General features: G+C 50.0%; 6 protein-coding genes across 6 annotated transcripts; 2 read left to right on the top strand and 4 right to left on the bottom strand.

Moving 5' to 3' along the window:
• Positions 1-1,319: 1,319 nt before the first annotated feature.
• TrAFT101_007096 (uncharacterized protein) lies at positions 1,320-3,593 on the bottom strand (the record flags this gene model as incomplete). The annotated part of the gene is made up of 6 exons (XM_024902035.2): positions 1,320-2,177; positions 2,227-2,764; positions 2,832-2,983; positions 3,040-3,162; positions 3,222-3,458; positions 3,516-3,593. The coding sequence occupies 6 exons, from the start codon at positions 3,591-3,593 to the stop codon at positions 1,320-1,322; spliced, it is 1,986 nt and encodes a 661-aa protein (XP_024758747.1).
• Positions 3,594-4,257: 664 nt separating this feature from the next.
• Positions 4,258-5,129, bottom strand: TrAFT101_007095 (uncharacterized protein; the record flags this gene model as incomplete). The annotated part of the gene is made up of 2 exons (XM_024906915.1): positions 4,258-4,372; positions 4,435-5,129. The coding sequence occupies 2 exons, from the start codon at positions 5,127-5,129 to the stop codon at positions 4,258-4,260; spliced, it is 810 nt and encodes a 269-aa protein (XP_024758746.1).
• Positions 5,130-6,226: 1,097 nt separating this feature from the next.
• On the top strand, positions 6,227-9,388 carry TOM70 (TOM (translocase of outer membrane) complex component). Its single transcript, XM_024900713.2, has 3 exons — positions 6,227-6,642; positions 6,825-8,238; positions 8,312-9,388. The coding sequence occupies exons 1-3, from the start codon at positions 6,454-6,456 to the stop codon at positions 8,557-8,559; spliced, it is 1,851 nt and encodes a 616-aa protein (XP_024758745.2). The 5' UTR covers positions 6,227-6,453; the 3' UTR covers positions 8,560-9,388.
• On the bottom strand, positions 9,270-11,706 carry TrAFT101_007093 (uncharacterized protein). Its single transcript, XM_066127959.1, has 3 exons — positions 11,139-11,706; positions 10,486-11,052; positions 9,270-10,339 (listed from the first exon to the last, which is right to left on the bottom strand). Exons 1-3 carry the CDS (start codon positions 11,211-11,213, stop codon positions 9,995-9,997), a joined length of 987 nt encoding a protein of 328 aa, XP_065984073.1. The 5' UTR covers positions 11,214-11,706; the 3' UTR covers positions 9,270-9,994.
• A 980-nt stretch (positions 11,707-12,686) lies between these two features.
• TrAFT101_007092 (uncharacterized protein) lies at positions 12,687-14,137 on the bottom strand. The gene is made up of 2 exons (XM_024910708.2): positions 14,108-14,137; positions 12,687-14,050 (listed from the first exon to the last, which is right to left on the bottom strand). The coding sequence occupies exons 1-2, from the start codon at positions 14,111-14,113 to the stop codon at positions 13,163-13,165; spliced, it is 894 nt and encodes a 297-aa protein (XP_024758743.1). The 5' UTR covers positions 14,114-14,137; the 3' UTR covers positions 12,687-13,162.
• A 185-nt stretch (positions 14,138-14,322) lies between these two features.
• Positions 14,323-18,685, top strand: TrAFT101_012036 (uncharacterized protein). Its single transcript, XM_066129449.1, has 3 exons — positions 14,323-14,567; positions 14,718-15,041; positions 15,099-18,685. Exons 2-3 carry the CDS (start codon positions 14,755-14,757, stop codon positions 18,061-18,063), a joined length of 3,252 nt encoding a protein of 1,083 aa, XP_065984072.1. The 5' UTR covers positions 14,323-14,567; positions 14,718-14,754; the 3' UTR covers positions 18,064-18,685.
• The last annotated feature ends 97 nt before the right edge of the window (positions 18,686-18,782 follow it).

The following is an 18,782-nucleotide window of genomic DNA, read 5'->3' as shown; positions in this document are numbered from 1 at the left end:
AGCGACTTTGTCGATATTCTCTGCTTTACGCAGCCATAAATAGGGGCGCTCGTTATGTAAAGCGGCAACAAGATCGAAGTTCAGTAGATAGCCACCTGCTCTTAATACCATCAAGCTCCGTGATTCCAACCAGTGCTTTCCAGATTCTTATAGCAATGAGATCAAAGGTAAAGTTTGTCAAAGATTGACGCCAGTGACCTGGAAAATATTCATTACAAGGGTTGCTAAGCTGAGCCTGTTGTATTATGTAGATCCGATTTGAACATCAAATATCTGTAAACTGGGTAAGTATTTCCGCGTTAGAACACTCGAGTAATATATATAATTGGCATAATGGCCACTTACATTGGTTGGCAAGCGATACCGTAATCATTTGCCATTGCTAAGCTGATTCATATAAAGATAATCATCTAGTTGGTAGGATGTCTAAGTTGTCTGACAAAGGATCTCCTTGGCGTAGGGATATCCCATCGTGGCATCACATCAACATTGAGACTGGGTGCAACGTTGGCGCCAACACATCTAAGATTCCACTTTTCAAATCCAGGAAAGAGTGTCTGAGGAAAGCAAAGGGGTACGCTTTGACGGCCCGCATTGAGCCAAAAGACTCCTACTGTGTACAAGCCATCAAGTCATGTTTATAGTTATCAAGGATAAACTGAGGAGAGAGAGAGGAGTAAAAGAAGTCGGGGGCCAATGAGGGTACTTATACGCGTACAAAGGCTCACATATTACTAGATATTCACTCGTGACAACGACGAGGGGATGCGGTATCGGCCATGCGACGGAGCAAAACGGAAGAGGTTGATATAACCCTATTCTGAGGTATTACACGAGAATCATGGCTGATAGGCAACGAGATAATTCAACCGGCAATATACATGCTGTTACTTCCGTCTTGCATCAGCATATTATTCATTATTGCCTATCGTCGTGGAATGCGAAAACGTCGTGAAACATGAGAGAGGGGGTAACGGGCATTTCCGGCTTGAGGAGATATAGAGGGTGGGTGATGGCATACACGAGACTCCGCGACGTCGGGGCAAAAACTTTTTTCTTTCTATACCGGAAGGAATATATGGCCTATTTGCTCAATTATATGCTATAATCATTGTCTCATTACAACTTCATGAATGCGCCATGACTATGGCCCCCGTTGTATCCAAGGCTGCATATGCCTGTCACTACCACCGTCTTCTGATGTACGCGATCTATTTAGAAAACTCGCTGCTCGCCACCATAGTTCCTCGCGTAAATGCTTCCAAAACTGTGTTCACTCTTTGGCATAGATGTATTAGTCATTTCTGTCCATTGCCACTTCAATCGTCTCTGAATTTCATTGGCCACGCGCGAGTCTGTTTTGTCCAGACAAAATTCACGCCCTTGTCTTCGGCTAGCTGTCTTATTTGATCAAATTTGGAGCCACGAACTGTCGTGCTGTATATAGTCTTGAGCTTCACCGAGACCAATACGTCTTGGACGAGCTGTGCGAAGTGATTGGGGATATACCCCCGTTCTGATTCCAGGCTCAGCTCTTCCAAACACGGAAACGTTTGCAGAAACTGGATCAAAGGATTGTCTTTCGGGTACATGTGTAATTTGAAGGTAAAATCGTACAAGCCGAGGCGTCGAATACTCTCAGCCCCTTCAAGCCACGCGTACCCCTGGATGTGTCTGGTACTTGGTTCCCCCACCCCATCGTCTAAATTCTGCATAGGAAAGATGATATCAAATGAGCGCAGTTTTCCGGCTTTGATGGATGGCATGAATAAATTTTGCGCTGTTTCTGGTGATAAGACTGTGTTTGAGAGACGTATTGTCTGTAGGTCTTCGTATGCACTCGATAGATGTCGCTGTATACGAAGAAAAATATCGCCCTCTTCTTGGTCAAAGTACGTGTAGTCAAACTCATAACGTATGTCTAGGGCTTTGAGTTTTTTTCCCAGATTTAAAGCTGTAAGATACTGGTATGCTTCGGTTGAACCTATCTGGTTTGAGTGCATATGGTGATGGTGATGACCGTGGTGCACACGGTGTAGCGTATCTACAATCGTAATGGATTTGAGATTCGGCACGCAGCAATCGTCGAATGGCTCGTCGTCTGGAAGATGGCGGCTGAAAACGAGATCCTCTACATAGAGTTGCTCGAGCTGGGGGGCGTGTCTCAACCATTGAAGCTGGCAGGCGTTACTTTCTCATTCTGAGTATCTTGTTCCAGGTACTTACAATAGGTAACTGCCACGGCTGATTGGGAGCCTTGGTCAATTTGAGATGCTTCAAATTAGCCATAATCGGCATTCCCACTGGGTTGAACCATTGCCTGGGGATTCCGACAAGGCTTAAGCTCTCTAGAGTGTTCACAGCGGTCAGTAAAAAGTAGAGATATGGATCTCTGTCTTCGTTGCTAGGCGCATAGAGCTGATAGAACCCATCAAGCCGCAAGTGTTTGAGAGTCTTGAGATTTCCCCTGAAATTTACAGGTGAAATGTCCAGGCGTTCATATGGTCTAGCTAGCTCCAAGCGTTCCAGCTTGGCTCCTGCGTTCAAGATGGCAGTGAACTTCCTCTGGTCGAGCCTAAATTTTGAACAATTATCAATGACAAGCTCTCTAACGTCGTTGAATGAATAAGAAAGCAGCTTTCTCAATGAGGCGTATGGAACGCGCGGGGATGCAAAGCCAGGGAAAATTAATGATTTCCAAAATTGGGCGCTTCCCGGAGCCGTTAACGCCTTCTTCCAAGATTTAGAGACACGCAGACATTGACTACGTAAAACGGAGCCATATGGTTAGCATTGCCTAGATTTTATCAAGAATTTGCTGTGGGACCTACCACAAAGTGAATATATCGAAACGGCCAAAGATATCCCGAACGAGCTCCCCCGGCAGACTAGTCTTTGACATCAAACCAAGACTCAAAAATTCACCCAAAGGGTCAAACTTGCTAAATCTGAGCTTGAGGGGATCTCGAGCTTGATCGAGTCGCTAGCATCTTGTTAAAACTCTGTGTCACGCCATAACTTTTCACCAAGCAGACACACCTTGATATCTCCCATTTGAACGCCATCTCCACCTAGAAGCCTTAGAATACCGTTGGTCAGCAATTCAAAAGCGGCTTCTGGATCTTGATCGATGCGTAGGGCTTTATTTGTGCGAAGATAGCCCTATACAAGGTGAGTAAAACAAGAGCAAATGCAGTTTGTTCCGGTAATCAGATGCGTACTTCAGGTGAAAGTGGCGCTATGCGCACCATTCGCTGCGCGTCAGCTTTCGCGCGGCGAATATCTGGGATCTTTTCAAACGTTCCAGCCCGATAGCTGAGAGCCTGAAGATGGAGAGGATTATAACATTCGACAGTCGCATCCTGGACTGCCTGGTCGGCCCCCTTGGTATCATGGAGCTCCTGAGCCTCTCGCTTCCTCTTCCTCTTCTCCAACGCACAAGGGCAGAGACTTATAGCCTGGAAGCAGTCAGTGATGGCCTTGCATAGACTTCTAGCCAAAGGTTGATGACGGACCTCAGTGAAAACATGCAGCGCTTCTTTGTATTGGCCGGCCGCATACTTGGCACGACCGGCTCTGATGGCTTCTTCCATGGAGAGGCTCTCATCAAGAGATGTAATTGACTAACGTTCGACATACACACGCGGCGTTCACTCTCCCTGATGGACGCTGAAAAGTGGAATTGACAGGCGGGTTTAGGATGTGGGTCTTGTGTCTGGCTCCCGCTTAGGACAACGGCTAAGAGAAGTGCAGATTGTTATTAACGGAATTAAACAAGGGAGATAAAAAAAAATGGAAACAATTCAACGGTTGGCTATGCAAAAGTATCGAGGGCTAGCTTTCGCTAGACTAAGAATATGATGTTGGGTTATTGAGAGATGAGAAGTGGTAGATGTTAAGAGTACGCGACTCGGCCTTAGCGCGGGGAAGAAGCGCTTAAGAGAGGCAGCGACAACAGCCTTCCTGCGACTCCAGGCCTGCAAGTCTCAAGTGAAAGCAAACAACTAAAGCAGCAGCCGAGATTATAATCCTCCTAGCTGCATGATTGATAGTTTTTTTCAGCCCTGTGATTTGCTATGTAGCTGTGTAGGGCTCATTGATATCCAATTATATTGCCCACACATGCAGCCTGATGGCACCATGCATCGCCATACCCTGGAGGTATCTATCCATCCCGTACAGCACCCTGAAGATTGCTATTCGCCTCAGCCTCCCCTGTTTGAATTCGGTGCCATGATCTACTCTAGCTGTGCCATATTACTGCTTAAGCCGAACAACGGCCGCGATGAATCCTCTGACGCCGTTGCTAATCCAGCACTCTTCACCATCCGCTAGCGAGTCAGCAGATACGGCTTGCTCAACAGCCATTCCTCTATTTCCTGTTATCAGCTTTCGTCCTGAAAGGACTGTTCAATAAAGTGATTGGTAACCTACCTTTCCAAGGCCCACCGTCGAGAGACACCATCTTGGCCACCACTTCCAGAGCTCAAATCGACAGGCGGAGTGACCCATCGTCCATCTCTCCAGAAATATGGCGTGAACAAGCTTCCTTCCATGACGGAGCCGTCGCCTTTGTTGACCAATAGTACTTCTCGCTCATCAGTCGGAGCGATTCCAAGCCTCTCGCGGGCAGAGTCGTACATTTCTCTCCTTGTAGTCTTGAAATGTGTGTACTCTGATGCCGTAGTCTGGAGATCATCGGGCGCCACTGTCCAGCATGGAGTTTTCTGTGCCTCCCCGGAAGTAGATGGAGCACCAGGCTGAGGTAGCCGTAAGGGGAAAAGATTCTCTGTAGGAACAGGAGCAATGTTGTGCTTCTCAAAGCTCACCAGGCCATCGCGACTGACGAGGATTTTGAAGCGCAGCGCAGTCTTTTGGGATGGGCCAATGAATTCTTCGGCTAGCTTTGTTAATGTCTCCAGGCCTTTTTGGCCTGATAGAACATTAATGGCTTCATCCCACTTCCAATGGGTCGCCGCCCGTAGCATGCGATCGCGATGATAGTCGAGCATGTAAAAGGGCGACTTATTGGCGGCATTCCACCCGGCGTAGTCAATGCCTTTGGAAGGGACTTCTAATAGACTAGGATCATACCGGAGAGAGGTGAAGAGAGAAAAGATGTCCGCCATGGCGACTGATAGGGGCGTATGCTGATGGGTTGATGTATGTCTATAAGTTTTGAAGCTGAGCAACTGAGCTATGATATTTGTGATGTTAGTATGCGCCACTTAGTAAACCGTACCCTACTGCTGTCATCACATAGAAATGATGAAAACGATATCAAAAATTAGGCAAAAAAAAAAAAAACTAAGTATGAGTGTAGAAATGTAAATATATCCTACGCCTTTGTATCAAAAATGCTTGGAGATATACTGAAACCGCTGTGCCCATAAAAAGCTACTCCTACAAATTGGGGCTCTTGCAGCTTCATAGTGCGTACGGCATCACGTCACTTGCAAAATGGAGCACGGCCAGCAGCTAGCGGGTAATAATGCAAGGCTGCTGCGGCAACTAATATGAGGCGAATCGGCTTTAGGTAATACCGCAGCTTATGACTGGCATGCGAACATGTTCAGCGCAGCATATCGCACGATGGAGCCTGCTTACTGCCTCTGTAGGCACTAGGGTAGATGCACAGTACATCGTAGTATTCCATCCATGCGCCGTGGATAACACGCCGTGGCCGCCTGTGCTGTAACCGCTACGAACCGGTGGCCAATCTTGCTGCAGCTCTCCGTACGCGCTGGTGCGTGAAATCATTACGGCAGCAGATCGATCTGGGTGCAATGGGCCAATGGGCGGATGGGTAAAGCATTGGCTCATGACTAGCATTTTCGCGGCTATGACGATATGCCCTGGGGCAGTTCGGATATGCGCGACTGGCCCTGTACCCAGTTGAAGATATACCTTGTACTTGTATGTACTTATTGGCACAGGAGTAGACCAATGTGTACAAGCAAAATTGCGCATAACCAAAGGCAATACGGAGTAGAATAGAAAAACATTCCATATTGCCTCAGGCATTTTCGCAGCCTTTTGCAGGCGGCCGGCGTTTGCGCAAGCCAGGGTCTCGGATGTTGATGGTTTTCCCTCAGTGGCTAGGCTTGCTAGGGTCGGTGGAGAATGAGAAGCAAAAAGAAAAAATTCAGAACCACAGCTCAGTTTAAAGTGGGCGTTTTTTTCCACGGTTCGGCTCCAGCTCTTGCCTGGGTCCTGCTAGCTCGAGGTGGGTTACTTAACCGCCCGCCAACCGGTGGAAATTTCGACTAGAGAGGATTGAACCACTTGTGGCCGTGCCATCATTCATTTTTTTACTGCGCGTGCCCAGCTATTGCTGCAGCTCTTCCTGCGCCCCGACATCATCGAACGGCCTATTCGAGCCCCAGCACTTCCTGCGTCTTTCGTCTCCATCTCTCGTCTTGAGCTCGCAGCGCTCTGATTCCCGCCCCGGCCATGTCTAACCCGCTGCCGTCAATGCCTCCGGGCCGCCCCGCCGCCGTCGCTGTCGACGCGAATTCGTCCTCGACCTGGGACCGGATATCGTCGTGGGTGTCGGAGAATAAGGCGGTTGTCTATACCATTGCTGGCGTGGCCGTTGTTGTCACTGGCGCTGGCGTTGTCTACTATCTGAATTCCGATTCGGTACGTTTGTTGCCATTGTTGCGTGGTTCATGGAGGGGTTGAATGATTGCATGACGGCATCAGCATCGCAGCAGCTGTTCTGGGATCGCCGCCGGATTGGTGGAACAAAATTGAAACCAGAGAGCACCGTTGGAGAAGAGAGAGTGAGAGAACCAAATTCTAATCCGTCCTGTGTGCAATAGAAGTCCGATGCATCACCAAAGCTCAGCAAGAAGGAGAGGAGGAAGCGCAAAGAGGCCGAGCGCAAAGCCGCCGACTCTAAAGCTACCCAGTCCAAAGCCGCCACCGTCGAGCCCGAATCCGAGCTGCCAGAAATCAACGAGACCACTGTTCTACAGCTGAGCCCCGAGGTGCGAGAGCAGTATGCCGCTCGACTGAAGCAGGCTGGCAACAAGGCCTACGGAGATAAGGCATACAACAAGGCCATCGACCTCTACTCCCAGGCTATTCTGTGCAAACCAGATGCCGTCTTCTACTCCAACAGAGCCGCCTGCTACAGCGCCATGAGCGAATGGGAAAAGGTTGTCGAAGATACCACTGCTGCCATCAGCATGGACCCCGATTACATTAAAGCTATTAACCGCCGTGCCACTGCCTACGAGCACCTAAAGATGTACTCCGAGGCTCTTCTCGATTTCACAGCCTCTTGCATCATCGATAACTTCAAGAGCGAGTCGACTGCTCAAGCTGTTGAGAGACTGCTAAAGGTCTTCGCCGAGCATAAGGCCAAGGAGGTCATGGCATCCAGGCCCGCCAAGCTCCCCAGCCCCATCTTCGTCGGTAACTACCTCCAGAGCTTCCGCCAGAAGCCCCGCCCTGCCGCTCTTGACGACTCAATCGAGCTCTCTCTGGATACCGGTTTGGGACAGCTGCAGCTCGGTTTCCAGGGACTCGAGCAGAAGACAGCCGAGGGATACGAGGAGGCCAGACAGGCGTTCGAGAAGGCCATTGAGCTTGGCGATCTCGGCGAGCACGAGGCTCTCGCTTACAACCTGCGGGGTACTATTCGAACCCTCCTTGGCAACCACGCCGCGGCGACGGAGGATTTCGACAGGAGTATCGAACTCGACCCAAAGATGACCCAGAGCTACATCAAGCGAGCTAGCATTAGCTTGGAGCTCGGTGAGCCTGACAAGGCCGACGCCGAGTTCGAAAAGGCCCTCGAGCAGGATAATGACGACCCCGATGTCTACTACCACCGTGCCCAGGCTCACTTCATCAAGGGCGATCTCGCAAGCGCACAGAAGGACTACCAGAAGTCGATTGACTTGGACAAGGACTTCATCTTCTCCCACATCCAGCTGGGTGTTACCCAGTACAAGATGGGCTCCATCGCGTCGTCCATGGCCACCTTCCGACGATGCATCAAGAACTTCCCCAAGGTCCCCGACGTTTACAACTACTATGGCGAGCTGCTGCTAGACCAGGGCAACTTCCCCGAGGCCATTGAAAAGTTTGATACCGCTATGGAAATGGAGAAGCAGTCTAAGCCCATGTCTATGAACGTTTTGCCCCTGATCAACAAGGCTCTCGCCCTCTTCCAGTCATCAGCTGACTTTAAGGAGGCAGAGAAGCTCTGCCAGAAGGCTCTCATCAGTCAGTATTCTCTCTCTCTCTCTCCTTTTTTTTTGTGCTCAACTGCTTGCGTATGCTAACTAATGTCTTCCAGTTGACCCTGAGTGTGATATTGCTGTGGCCACCATGGCTCAGCTTCTGCTGCAGCAGAACAAGGTTACCGAGGCGCTCAAGTACTTTGAGCGTGCGGCAGAGCTCGCCCGAACCGAGGGTGAGATTGTCAACGCCTTGTCCTACGCCGAGGCTACACGAACCCAAGTCAAGGTCACGGAGAAATACCCCAAGCTGGCGGAGAAGCTCGCAGGTGGTCCAGGTGGCCCTGGCGGACTGCGCATGCCTTAAAGCTTGCGTCGCAATACGACGTTGGATGAATAGGGCTGCAGTCTCAACGGAAGGAATCAAAGAAGAAAAAAACTTGAAAAAAAAAAGAACCAAGAATCAGGATGAGGAGAGGATAGGCCTCAGAAACGCACATATGCACACATTCGAGACATGGCGCAGGGCAACTTATGAACTCAGTGTGCGCTTGTAACACTTACACATATGCCACAAAAATTATTATACGCTGCCGAAGATCGGGGAGTTGAGGAAAATGTTTTGGAGTTTTGTATTTTCTTCGGAGGGTGATATTCCATATTTCCCCTTTTTCTCGATCCGGTGGCGCGAACGAAACAGCAATATTTGACATCGACATTCAAGGGATTGATAACTTTCATGATTCAGGTGTATGCCGTGTTAGGGAAGGGGATGGAATACGGAATTGGGAAAGTAAAAAGAAAGAATGATGTGGTGGCAGGGTGCAAAAGAAGAAAAAAAAGGGGGGGTGAACGGAACGGCAGAGAAGGCGCTGATTATGCAGAAATGAAAAAAAAACCCTCTTCTGTACATTTCTACTATAATGACATCTTACGTTCCCTTATATGTAATGGTGTCACAAAGTATTTTGATACTTTTTTTTTTTCTTTTCTTTTTCCATTCGTTGTTTTGTATTTTACTGTATTGTATGATCACCATTCTTTTTTATCCATTTGATGGAGCTGTACAACAAGGGAACCGGAAAAAGATGTATGCTCAAAACTAGAAGGATGTATCATTGGACGGGTGGGATGTATTACTAGTACGACTCCTGTGTTTGGCTCGGGAAAACAATAAGACACAAGCAAAACTCCTCTCACAAAAGCAAAGTCCTCACAGTTTATCCGCTTCATAAAAAAAGGTATAAAAAAGGTTCCTATCCTATGTTCAATCGTCGCAATCACATGGACTCCCCTCTTCCCATCCCATCCCATCCCATTCTACCTAAGTAGTTCATCAACACATCCGAGAGTTCATGGCATTAAATATCATCAGCAAACACCACCAAAAATTTCACGCAATATCTCCCCTTTTTATCCCCTCTTCACCACGAGTTGTATCATTCTTCCTCCCCTTCTCATATCATCTCCGCTCCTGCTGCAATCAACGCTACTCTCCTCCACTCGGCGCCCCCCCGTGTAGCGTCTCCAAAGTAAGAATTAAGATTGTACAAATAGTCGTTTCGCTGTGAAGAAGCATATAAAAGCCCCCCCTCATGCGGTTGGATACATAGTTCATAGTCTATGAAAGAATAAAAAATTACGCCTCGTGAGCCCTAGAAGTAATAAGAGGCCCTTCCCCGTAGTTTAGAATTCAGAAGCAAAAAGGAAAAAAAAAAAGGAAAAAAATAAGATGATAGATAGATCGTTCATATAAGGAAAATTCGCAATGACTTTTTCTTTTTTTGGCGAGACAAAGTCAATTAGTGTTTGTTGGTCAGGGCAACACCCAGACCCACACCTAGAGCAATGGCGAGACAGATGAGGAAGACGATGAGAGCGCACCACCACTTGAGGCGACGAGTGCGGCGGGCGTGCTGGATACCTTGGCTGACTTGCTCGTTACCCTTCTCAATGTTCTGGACTGTGCTCTCGGCGTTGACCTCGGCGGCAACAACAACATTCTCCTGCTGCTCGACCATGGCGGCGAGTTCCTGGAAGAGGATGGCGAGCTCGGAGAGGGTCTGCTCGATGCGCTGGAGCTCGTTGTGGCGAGCGCGCACGTTGCCAAGGAGAGAGGCAGCGTGGCCAGAGCGGTTGGTTCGAAGCTGCAAAAAGTCTGGTCAGCGCTAATCACACGTTTATATACTCGCCACACAAGCTACTGCTTGAGTGCTAAAGAATAGCATGACACCAAGCCAATTCTTTGGCGTTGGCGCATTTTGGATGAGACAAGAATAAGGGAAAGACGTACAGCTGTCTGGAAAACACCCTCGTTGTTCCAATCGGCCTCTGTGGCCTGCTGCACCTCTTCCTCCGACGCATCCGGGTTGACGATGCGATACTGTCTCGCGATCTGTTCCCGGTAGCGCTGCTGGTAGTCGCGCTCAATGCTCTGGTACTTGTCGAGCTCAGACTTGAAGAACGTCTTGAGCGACTCCAGCTGGGTCTTCTTGGTGGTGCGAGACGCATCTGTTGTCTTGAGGAGATCGCGCTCCAGGCCCTTGATGCCGTCCTTGATGGCGGTGTTACGGATTTGCGTCTGTGCCACATAGTGCTCCAGCTGCTGGGTTGCCTCCGGGTCAGTAGTGCTGAGAGTGCGCTGATGCAGCTGCCCGATGTAGTCAATCTCAGAGGTCAGCGACTTGATGTCGTTGCGAAGGTCTCCCACGCGGCTGAGGAAGTCTGCCTGCGACAGAGGCTGTCGCGATTGCTCTTGACCGTATCCATTGTTAGATTGGCTTGGGCCTTGGTTGTTGTAGTCCTGCAGCTCGTAGTTGTTATACGGGTTCTCGCTGTTGTTGGTGGCATATGGGTTGAGCTGCCAAGCGCATTTGCATTAGCATTCTCGCTGCTCGTCCGGATGTCCACGGCCGCCGCAAGGCTCTACAAGGGCGGTTTACTTACCTGGCCATAGCCAGCGGCATTGTGCCCGGCCTCTTGTGAAGGGCCCTGAGCATAGGGATTCTGCTGCCCTGACATGCTGAAAGAGCGTGCTGCCGGAGTTTTTGTTTTGGTGCAGGTGCAGGTGAGAGGGAGAGGCGGTGGTGATGTTTCGACGGAGCGAGAGATTCGCTTGCAGTGGTCGCAGCTACGTGCAGGTAATGAATAGAGCGGGCGGAATCAACGGTAAGGCTTCGAGAAGATCACAAGCACAGCGCTCTAATTGGTGGGGGAGGGTTTGGCAGCGAAAAGTACAAAAACGAGCACGAGTAATTGGCAAACCGAAGCAGCCTCGGGTGGTGCGGAGGTGGAGGGAGGATGGAGAAGGGAAGGACGGCAATTTCTGTTTTTGCGAGGCCCAAAGCGGAATATAGCAGAGGCGCAACACTAACACTGTAGTCTAGCGGTGCTGTGGTGTAGAAAACGAGTAAGGCCGGAAAAAAAAAAAATCAAAAACTGTAGAGGCCCCAGGCCATGTAACCATGGCCAGCGCGTAGAGCAAGCAGGGATTGACTGGTGACGTATTGGCACGGCTAATTACTAGGTAGTCTGCTAAAAACCAATCTTGCAGAGCCGGACTGGAACAATACCAAGCAAGAGACAACGAGGCCGTTTTTTCAGGGTCTCGCCTCTCGCCGTCGCTGGATTCCAGCGTCTTCCTCCCGCGGATCGACGGAGCGAGCCTTTGTCAGCGCTGCGCCCAGTTGGCAGCCGGTCGCCATTACGACGCCCACGGTTGAATCATCTTGCCATCGTTTTGACAGCCCCACCCGCGGTGCTTGTGCAGTAAGTTGTGCCTAATGGAGCAGCTGCCTGGCTCCATCGGGCCCATGCGCCCGCCAATCGTCGCGCATCGAAGTCATGGCCATGAACCATGCCTGTGGCTCTGGGCGGCGCCGCGGCCTTGCCAGGGCCAATGGACTGCAGGGCGGGCGATGCGATCATTGCGCGTCAGCTAGCGGAGCTAGTGGCATCGCCGAGGGAAGAACAACCTCTGTTGAGCACCCGGGTCTTGATTACGGGACATCGACAACGTCGGAAGACGGCAGAATCTCGTTGTTCCGCAGCCACACCAACCACCTGCTTGTACGGAGCAGTGCTGGAGACCGTCGGCTGAGTGAGAAATCCCGCTAAAGCAACGGTAAGATGCTCTATCTGCAGGATCATCTGATGGACAGGGATCTGTAGCTTCGTATTCTTGCATGCTACTGTACCTGGTATGGTATGGAGCACGGCAGCGGTCATGGTTGTACTTTGTGTGGAATAGACTCACTGCTAGGGCGAGTGAATAGTGGAGTGCAGTTCTCAACAGTAATTGGCCACGGGCAGTTCTTAATTCGAGCGACTCAACGCTTTCATATAATACACCGTGCAGCTCTTGATACAACATTCATCTGGCATGCTTGTCAGAAAGACCAATTTACAGCAACACCAATACGTTGTACCTTGGCTATTCAATTTCGCTGCCCTTTTCTTTGCCATGCTCTGGCTTTTCTAGCCTCAAAATTCCAAGACAACTAGTACTTTAGTATTTGTGTATGTAGTCATTTATTATTACTAGTATGTACACATAAACGCGAATTTCATATATACAATCGTCCATCTCATGGTGCTGCCCATTACTGCTGCGCACACATATCGGCCATCGTGAGCCAATGCTAGAATCCAACCTATCTTTTCCCATTCCAATAGTATTGCTGATATATAATTTGTGGCTTGTATACCGATCCACTGTGCCTTACGTCGCCATCGTGGCGGAGCTCCCTCAATATGGCGCCGGCTGTGAATCAAAATCCAGACTGACACTGTTGCAGCCAAAGTCAAATGGCCACCTCTATCAGACTTCAAGGCGTTAAAAACCGCCACAATCGGTAGCGTTGGAAAATAGCCTTGCAGGTCCGCCGGTAATTGGACCACGTAATGTTCCAGAAGCAGCCTCCGTTTGTGAAGAAAATGAAAAGGGCCAAGTTTGGTCAGGGAATGTCTGCTCAGAGATAGTTCTTCTTTCTAGAGGTTCGCGTGTATTGCGACAAATGCCACTCAACGTCACCCTCTTTGTTCTCCAGTGTACCTCCGCGAATTTCGAATACTCTCATGGTCATTCGAGGTCCGACCTCGGCCAACTCAACGCTGTCGTAACCTGTCCGTACGAAAACGTGATGTCTGACTTCGATGCTATCGTCAATGTTCTTAAACGTTACTACTCGGTTGCCAATCTTGTTCTTGCTGGTAATTGGTTCTCGGGGAGGGAATAAATGCTTCAGCACTTTAACAACTCGTTCTCCCAGGCGAGTTGTGAAGCCGTCGAAGATCAGGTGAGGGTATGCCTCTGACACGGTTCCTCGAACGCTACCGGGAATATCGTGGCGGAGAACGACGTTGTGCAGGGAGAATGAGACTGTCGGCCCGTGAGGTAAATGAGAAATTGTCAAGGCCGTAGGGGTACCGCGATGTTCGTGAAGTAGAAGCATATCAGACAGGCCTGCGGACTGCGCAGACTTGACCAGGTCGGGCAGAATGAGGTTACCACGATTCATTCGGATAGAAGTTGGTAGAAGAAGCCTGATTTCCTTTGCGAATGCTGATAATCTGGCCGAAGGATCGCGAGAAGTCGTTACGAGAACTCGAGGGTCGACGATGCCAGACAGCTGTGCATACTCGTCGTCCAAGTCCAGCTGCTCGTTCGTAGTGAGATCGCGAGACTCATCATATTGATAATCTTTCCTTAATGATTTATCATTGGCGATTTCTGGGTCCAATGGTTTTCCTGAAGCGAGTGATGCTCTCAGCTTAGCTCTCTTCTCGCTGATTTCGGCATCCCGCAGTAGAAGGGCTCGTCGGTAGAGATAATCACGCCTTTGGCGTGCTTGTTTGCGCTATAGAATATGGTCAGTGATAAAATCTTTCCGCACACAAATCAAAAGCCCACGTACAATCATCTTTGGTGCTCAAATGTGTAAATAACTTCACTCCATACAAGCTGGCGCGAAGGCAGTCGAAAAAAAGTTTGGGCTTATCAGTTTTGCCGGAATTTCGGGGCTTATCGATAACGCGCCACCAACCTTAGGCCTATCACGTGGGCGCAAATTGTCCCACCACTACACCACCTAGGATTCCCGGGTGTGCCAGGGTGTTGATAGATTCCGACTGTCAAGAGCAGAAAAACGCTTTCTGCCTAGGAACCTTCCGAGCGACAAGTTTTCTGCAAAAGCCAGGCTCGAGATTTGTATTTCTAGCTTTGAGTATCGGCTCTGCCAATTTTCTCTCCCTCGCCCTACGTCCGCGACGATGATGTGAGGCCGGCCGACGACATTATCGAATCCCTTCCCTTTGACCATTTCGCGCCGAAGCTCGTCGCACGAGGCTTCTCGAAACATAAAATTTACTTATAAGGTACACGCCACTTTCCTGTGGTTGCTTTGGGCGTACGAATCTCAGACAACTTCTCTGGACCAACTTGCACTTGTTCCCTCTCTCTACTTTCGTCACTCCTCACCACCCCTCTACTCCTACTGTGAAGCTGACTTGTCGCGATCCGAAAAGCACCGTCTGGCGGACCTGCCCTAGACAGCAATTCAACATGGAGGGAGCCTTCACCCATGTTGGTAACCATCTTATTTCCGACTCAGCTGCTGCCATCAAGGCTGGCGCTGACGACTTGTCGACTATCGATCCTGACGAGGCTCTACTCTACGGCAAATATGGCGGCCAAAGTGGCCGACGCCGAGCTGATGACGACGATAATCAGACGGAGGCATTTGAAGAGGACGATAACGACAGTCTCAATAGCGTCCCCGTTGATCAAATGATGGGCATGAAGTTGAAGCATCCTGAGGAGGAGAAAGAGCTTCCGGCTCATGCATGCGCGTGAGCAACGCCATTTATATTTTTCGCTGGTTATATAAGCTAACGCGACGTGAAAAGATACTGTGGAATTCACTCTCCGGCCTGTGTCGTGAAATGCCTTACGTGCAACAAGTGGTTCTGCAGTGCCCGCGGCAGCGGCTCATCAACCCATATCGTCAATCATCTTGTTCGCGCACGCCACAAGGAAGTGCAGCTACACCCCGAATCGACTCTCGGAGACACCGTTCTAGAATGTTACAACTGTGGAACCAAGAATGCCTTCATTCTGGGATTTATCCCAGCAAAATCTGATGCCGTGGTTGTCCTACTATGCCGTCAACCCTGCGCCGCCGCTTCGTCGAATAAGGACATGAATTGGGACACCTCGCGGTGGGAGCCCCTCATCGAGGAGCGGGCATTTTTGCCTTGGCTCGTGAACCCACCGTCCGATGCTGAACAGCTGCGCGCCCGCCACCTCACGATCAACACGATTGCCAAACTCGAAGAAATGTGGAAACAGGAGCCGGATGCGACGATTCAAGATTTAGAGAAGGCTTCCAACATCGACGACGAGCCTCTTCCCGTTCAGTTGACATACGATGATCCCTACCATTACCAGAATATTTTTGGACCCCTTGTCAAGATGGAATCCGACTACGATAAGAAGCTCAAGGAAGCGCAGTCAGAAGATGGTCTAACTGTTCGCTGGGATTATGCTCTCAATAACAAGCACATTGCTAGCTTTAACCTGCAGAAGATTGAATCGGGAGATGTCAAACTCGCAGTCGGCGACGAAATGCGACTACGATACACCGGCGAACTTCGAGAACCATGGGAGGGTGTTGGATACGTCATCAAGATCCCCAACAGCCAATCTGACGAAGTTTGCCTTGAACTCCGCAAGACTGGCAATGACAAGCTAGTCCCCATCGACCTTTCTCACAACTTTTCGGCCGATTACGTTTGGAAGGCCACCTCGTACGATCGTATGCAGTTGGCAATGAAGACGTTTGCCGTTGACGACATGAGCGTCTCGGGATACATCTTCCACATCCTACTAGGCCATATCTGCCAGCCACCGCCTATGAAAGTCACGCTGCCTAAGAAGTGGTCTGCTCCCGGGCTACCTGATTTGAACCAAGGCCAGGTGGATGCCATCAAGGCTGTTCTTCAGAGGCCGCTCAGTCTGATCCAAGGACCCCCTGGTACAGGAAAGACGGTTACATCGGCTACTATCATCTACCACCTTGCCAAGATGAGCGGTAGCCAAGTTCTGGTGTGCGCTCCGTCCAACGTCGCTGTGGACCAGCTCTGTGAACGCATCCACCGTACCGGACTCAAAGTGGTTCGACTTACAGCAAAGTCGAGAGAGGATGTCGAGTCGTCTGTCACCTTCCTGGCATTGCACGAACAGGTTCGCATGTCCGAGCACAATACCGAGCTCGTGAAGCTGTCGCAGTTGAAGAATGAAGTCGGCGAACTTTCAAGCCAAGACGAGAAGAAACTGAGACAGCTGACCAAGGCCGCCGAGCGAGAGATTTTGAGCAACGCAGATGTCATCTGCTGTACTTGTGTCGGCGCAGGTGACCCGCGACTCTCCAAGATGAAATTCCGAAACGTCCTCATTGACGAATCCACGCAATCTGCTGAGCCAGAATGCATGATTCCTCTTGTGCTCGGATGCAAGCAAGTCGTCCTGGTCGGAGATCACAAGCAACTTGGACCTGTGATTATGAACAAGAAGGCGGCCAAGGCGGGTCTCAATAGGTCTCTGTTTGAACGACTCATCAACTTGAAGATCAACCCGATCCCGCTAAAGACACAGTACCGAATGCACCCATGTCTTTCGGAGTTTCCCTCAAATATGTTTTATGATGGTACTCTTCAGAATGGCATCACCCATGAGCAGCGAGTTCGAAAAGACGTTGATTTTCCCTGGCCTGTTACAGAGATGCCCATGATGTTCTGGTCCAACATTGGCCACGAAGAAATTTCAACGTCTGGCACTTCGTACCTAAACCGAACAGAGGCCTCGAATGTGGAGAAGACTGTGACACGTTTCTTCAAGGCCGGCGTGAAGCCATCCGAGATTGGAGTCATTACACCGTATGAGGGCCAGCGAAGCTATATTGTCTCCACCATGCAAAACTCTGGCACATACAAGAAGGAACTTTACAAGGATGTGGAAGTGGCCTCGGTTGACGCATTCCAGGGTCGTGAGAAGGACTTTATTGTCCTATCCTGCGTTCGTTCCAATGATAACCAAGGCATTGGATTCTTGTCAGACCCCCGTCGTCTCAACGTCGCACTCACCCGAGCCAAGTATGGTCTTGTCATTCTCGGAAACCCCAAAGTTCTCTCCAAGCATGAGCTTTGGCACAACCTCCTCGCTCATTTCAAGGATCGCAAGTGCTTTGTCGAAGGTCCCCTTACCAATCTGCAGGCTTGTCTTCTGCAGTTTAGCCGCCCCAGAGTGAGCTATCGCCAGAGGAGCAGCCAGCCATCTCAGTATCCAAGCGCCAGGCAGTCAAATGGCAGATTCAACGGCGGCCCTCCTGGCCGTGATTTTGATGCGGGCTCCATGGTTTCTTACATTCCGGACGACGTTTCTTCAATCCAGGGCTCAGCCTTTGGAGGCGCAGCACTCAATACGGCATTCCCGCCAATGTTCTCTAGCTTTGCCCCCGAGCAGTGGCCTGGACTGCCCGGAGTGTCGGCGCCTGGGCGAGGACATAAGGGTCGTAACCGAGCGCCTGAAAGCATTGCCGGAGAGAGCGTGGCCAATTCTGAGCTAACAGATGCCTCAGCTAGCGTCATTGGTGCCAAGGGAATTGGTCAAGGCGGCGTCAGCCTGGGAGCTGGATTGCACGACGTGGTGACGGGAATGCGAGCAGTGTCCTACAGCCAGAGTGATCGATTGAAACAATACGTGGAAAGCAACGGTCGTATGACTCTGGGCAGTGGCTACGGCCGACGTTACGACGACGACGAGAAGAGCATCAGCACTGCTTTCCATAGCCAAATCGGCGGAGGCTACGACTGAGTGACACGCACAAGGCTGTAACAGCAAATAATGACATTTAGGACACACCCTAAACGCTCCACAGTAACCAGCAAACTCACCAATGAACGTGATGGCTACAACAGCCGCTCCGTCGAAACGATCGTGGAGAAAGCGAAAAAGTCCAACAGACTGTGGTTAACGCGATCACTTCGGGCCTGGCAATTCAGCTTATTGCTGCGGATACGTATGGTAATAGCAGCAGCTGGTCGCCGTCGAGATGAGCGGAGTTTGGTCAGAGCTAGGCGAGACAACCTGTCTAACGCTAGTCATCTGCAGGAGTTGGCGACGAGTACTATGGAAGCTGCTCCTTCGAAATATATGATAAGTAGTCAGTGGGGAAATGGCAGTAGCTTGTGGTGGAAAGGTTGAGATTCTTATTTTCTTCGTTGGTGGAACAGTCTGGAGTACCAGGCCGTACGTTGGCAACGCGCTACCTATCAAGAGGATGCTGCCGAAATGGTCCTTGGACAAGTTTTCCAGCTGATAACCTGACCTCTCTGGAGATGCAGGTGATTTTAGAAGCCAACTATAGCCGCTCTTTATAATATTAGTTGATAGTAAAACAGTCACTCCTTACTTCTTGTGTGCTACTGTAGGCCGATTGATTTGAGTTCACTCTTGATGAAAGCATTGCCATACACTTTCAGTGTGAAATACGGAAGACATTGAACTGGTAAAGAACTTTACTAACCTGGGTT

Source organism: Trichoderma asperellum, chromosome 4 (genome assembly GCF_020647865.1).
Source record: "Trichoderma asperellum chromosome 4, complete sequence".
NCBI lineage: Eukaryota > Fungi > Ascomycota > Sordariomycetes > Hypocreales > Hypocreaceae > Trichoderma > Trichoderma asperellum.
The sequence above is the reverse complement of the archived record's forward strand: the minus strand, read 5'-3'. Positions and strand labels throughout refer to the sequence as shown.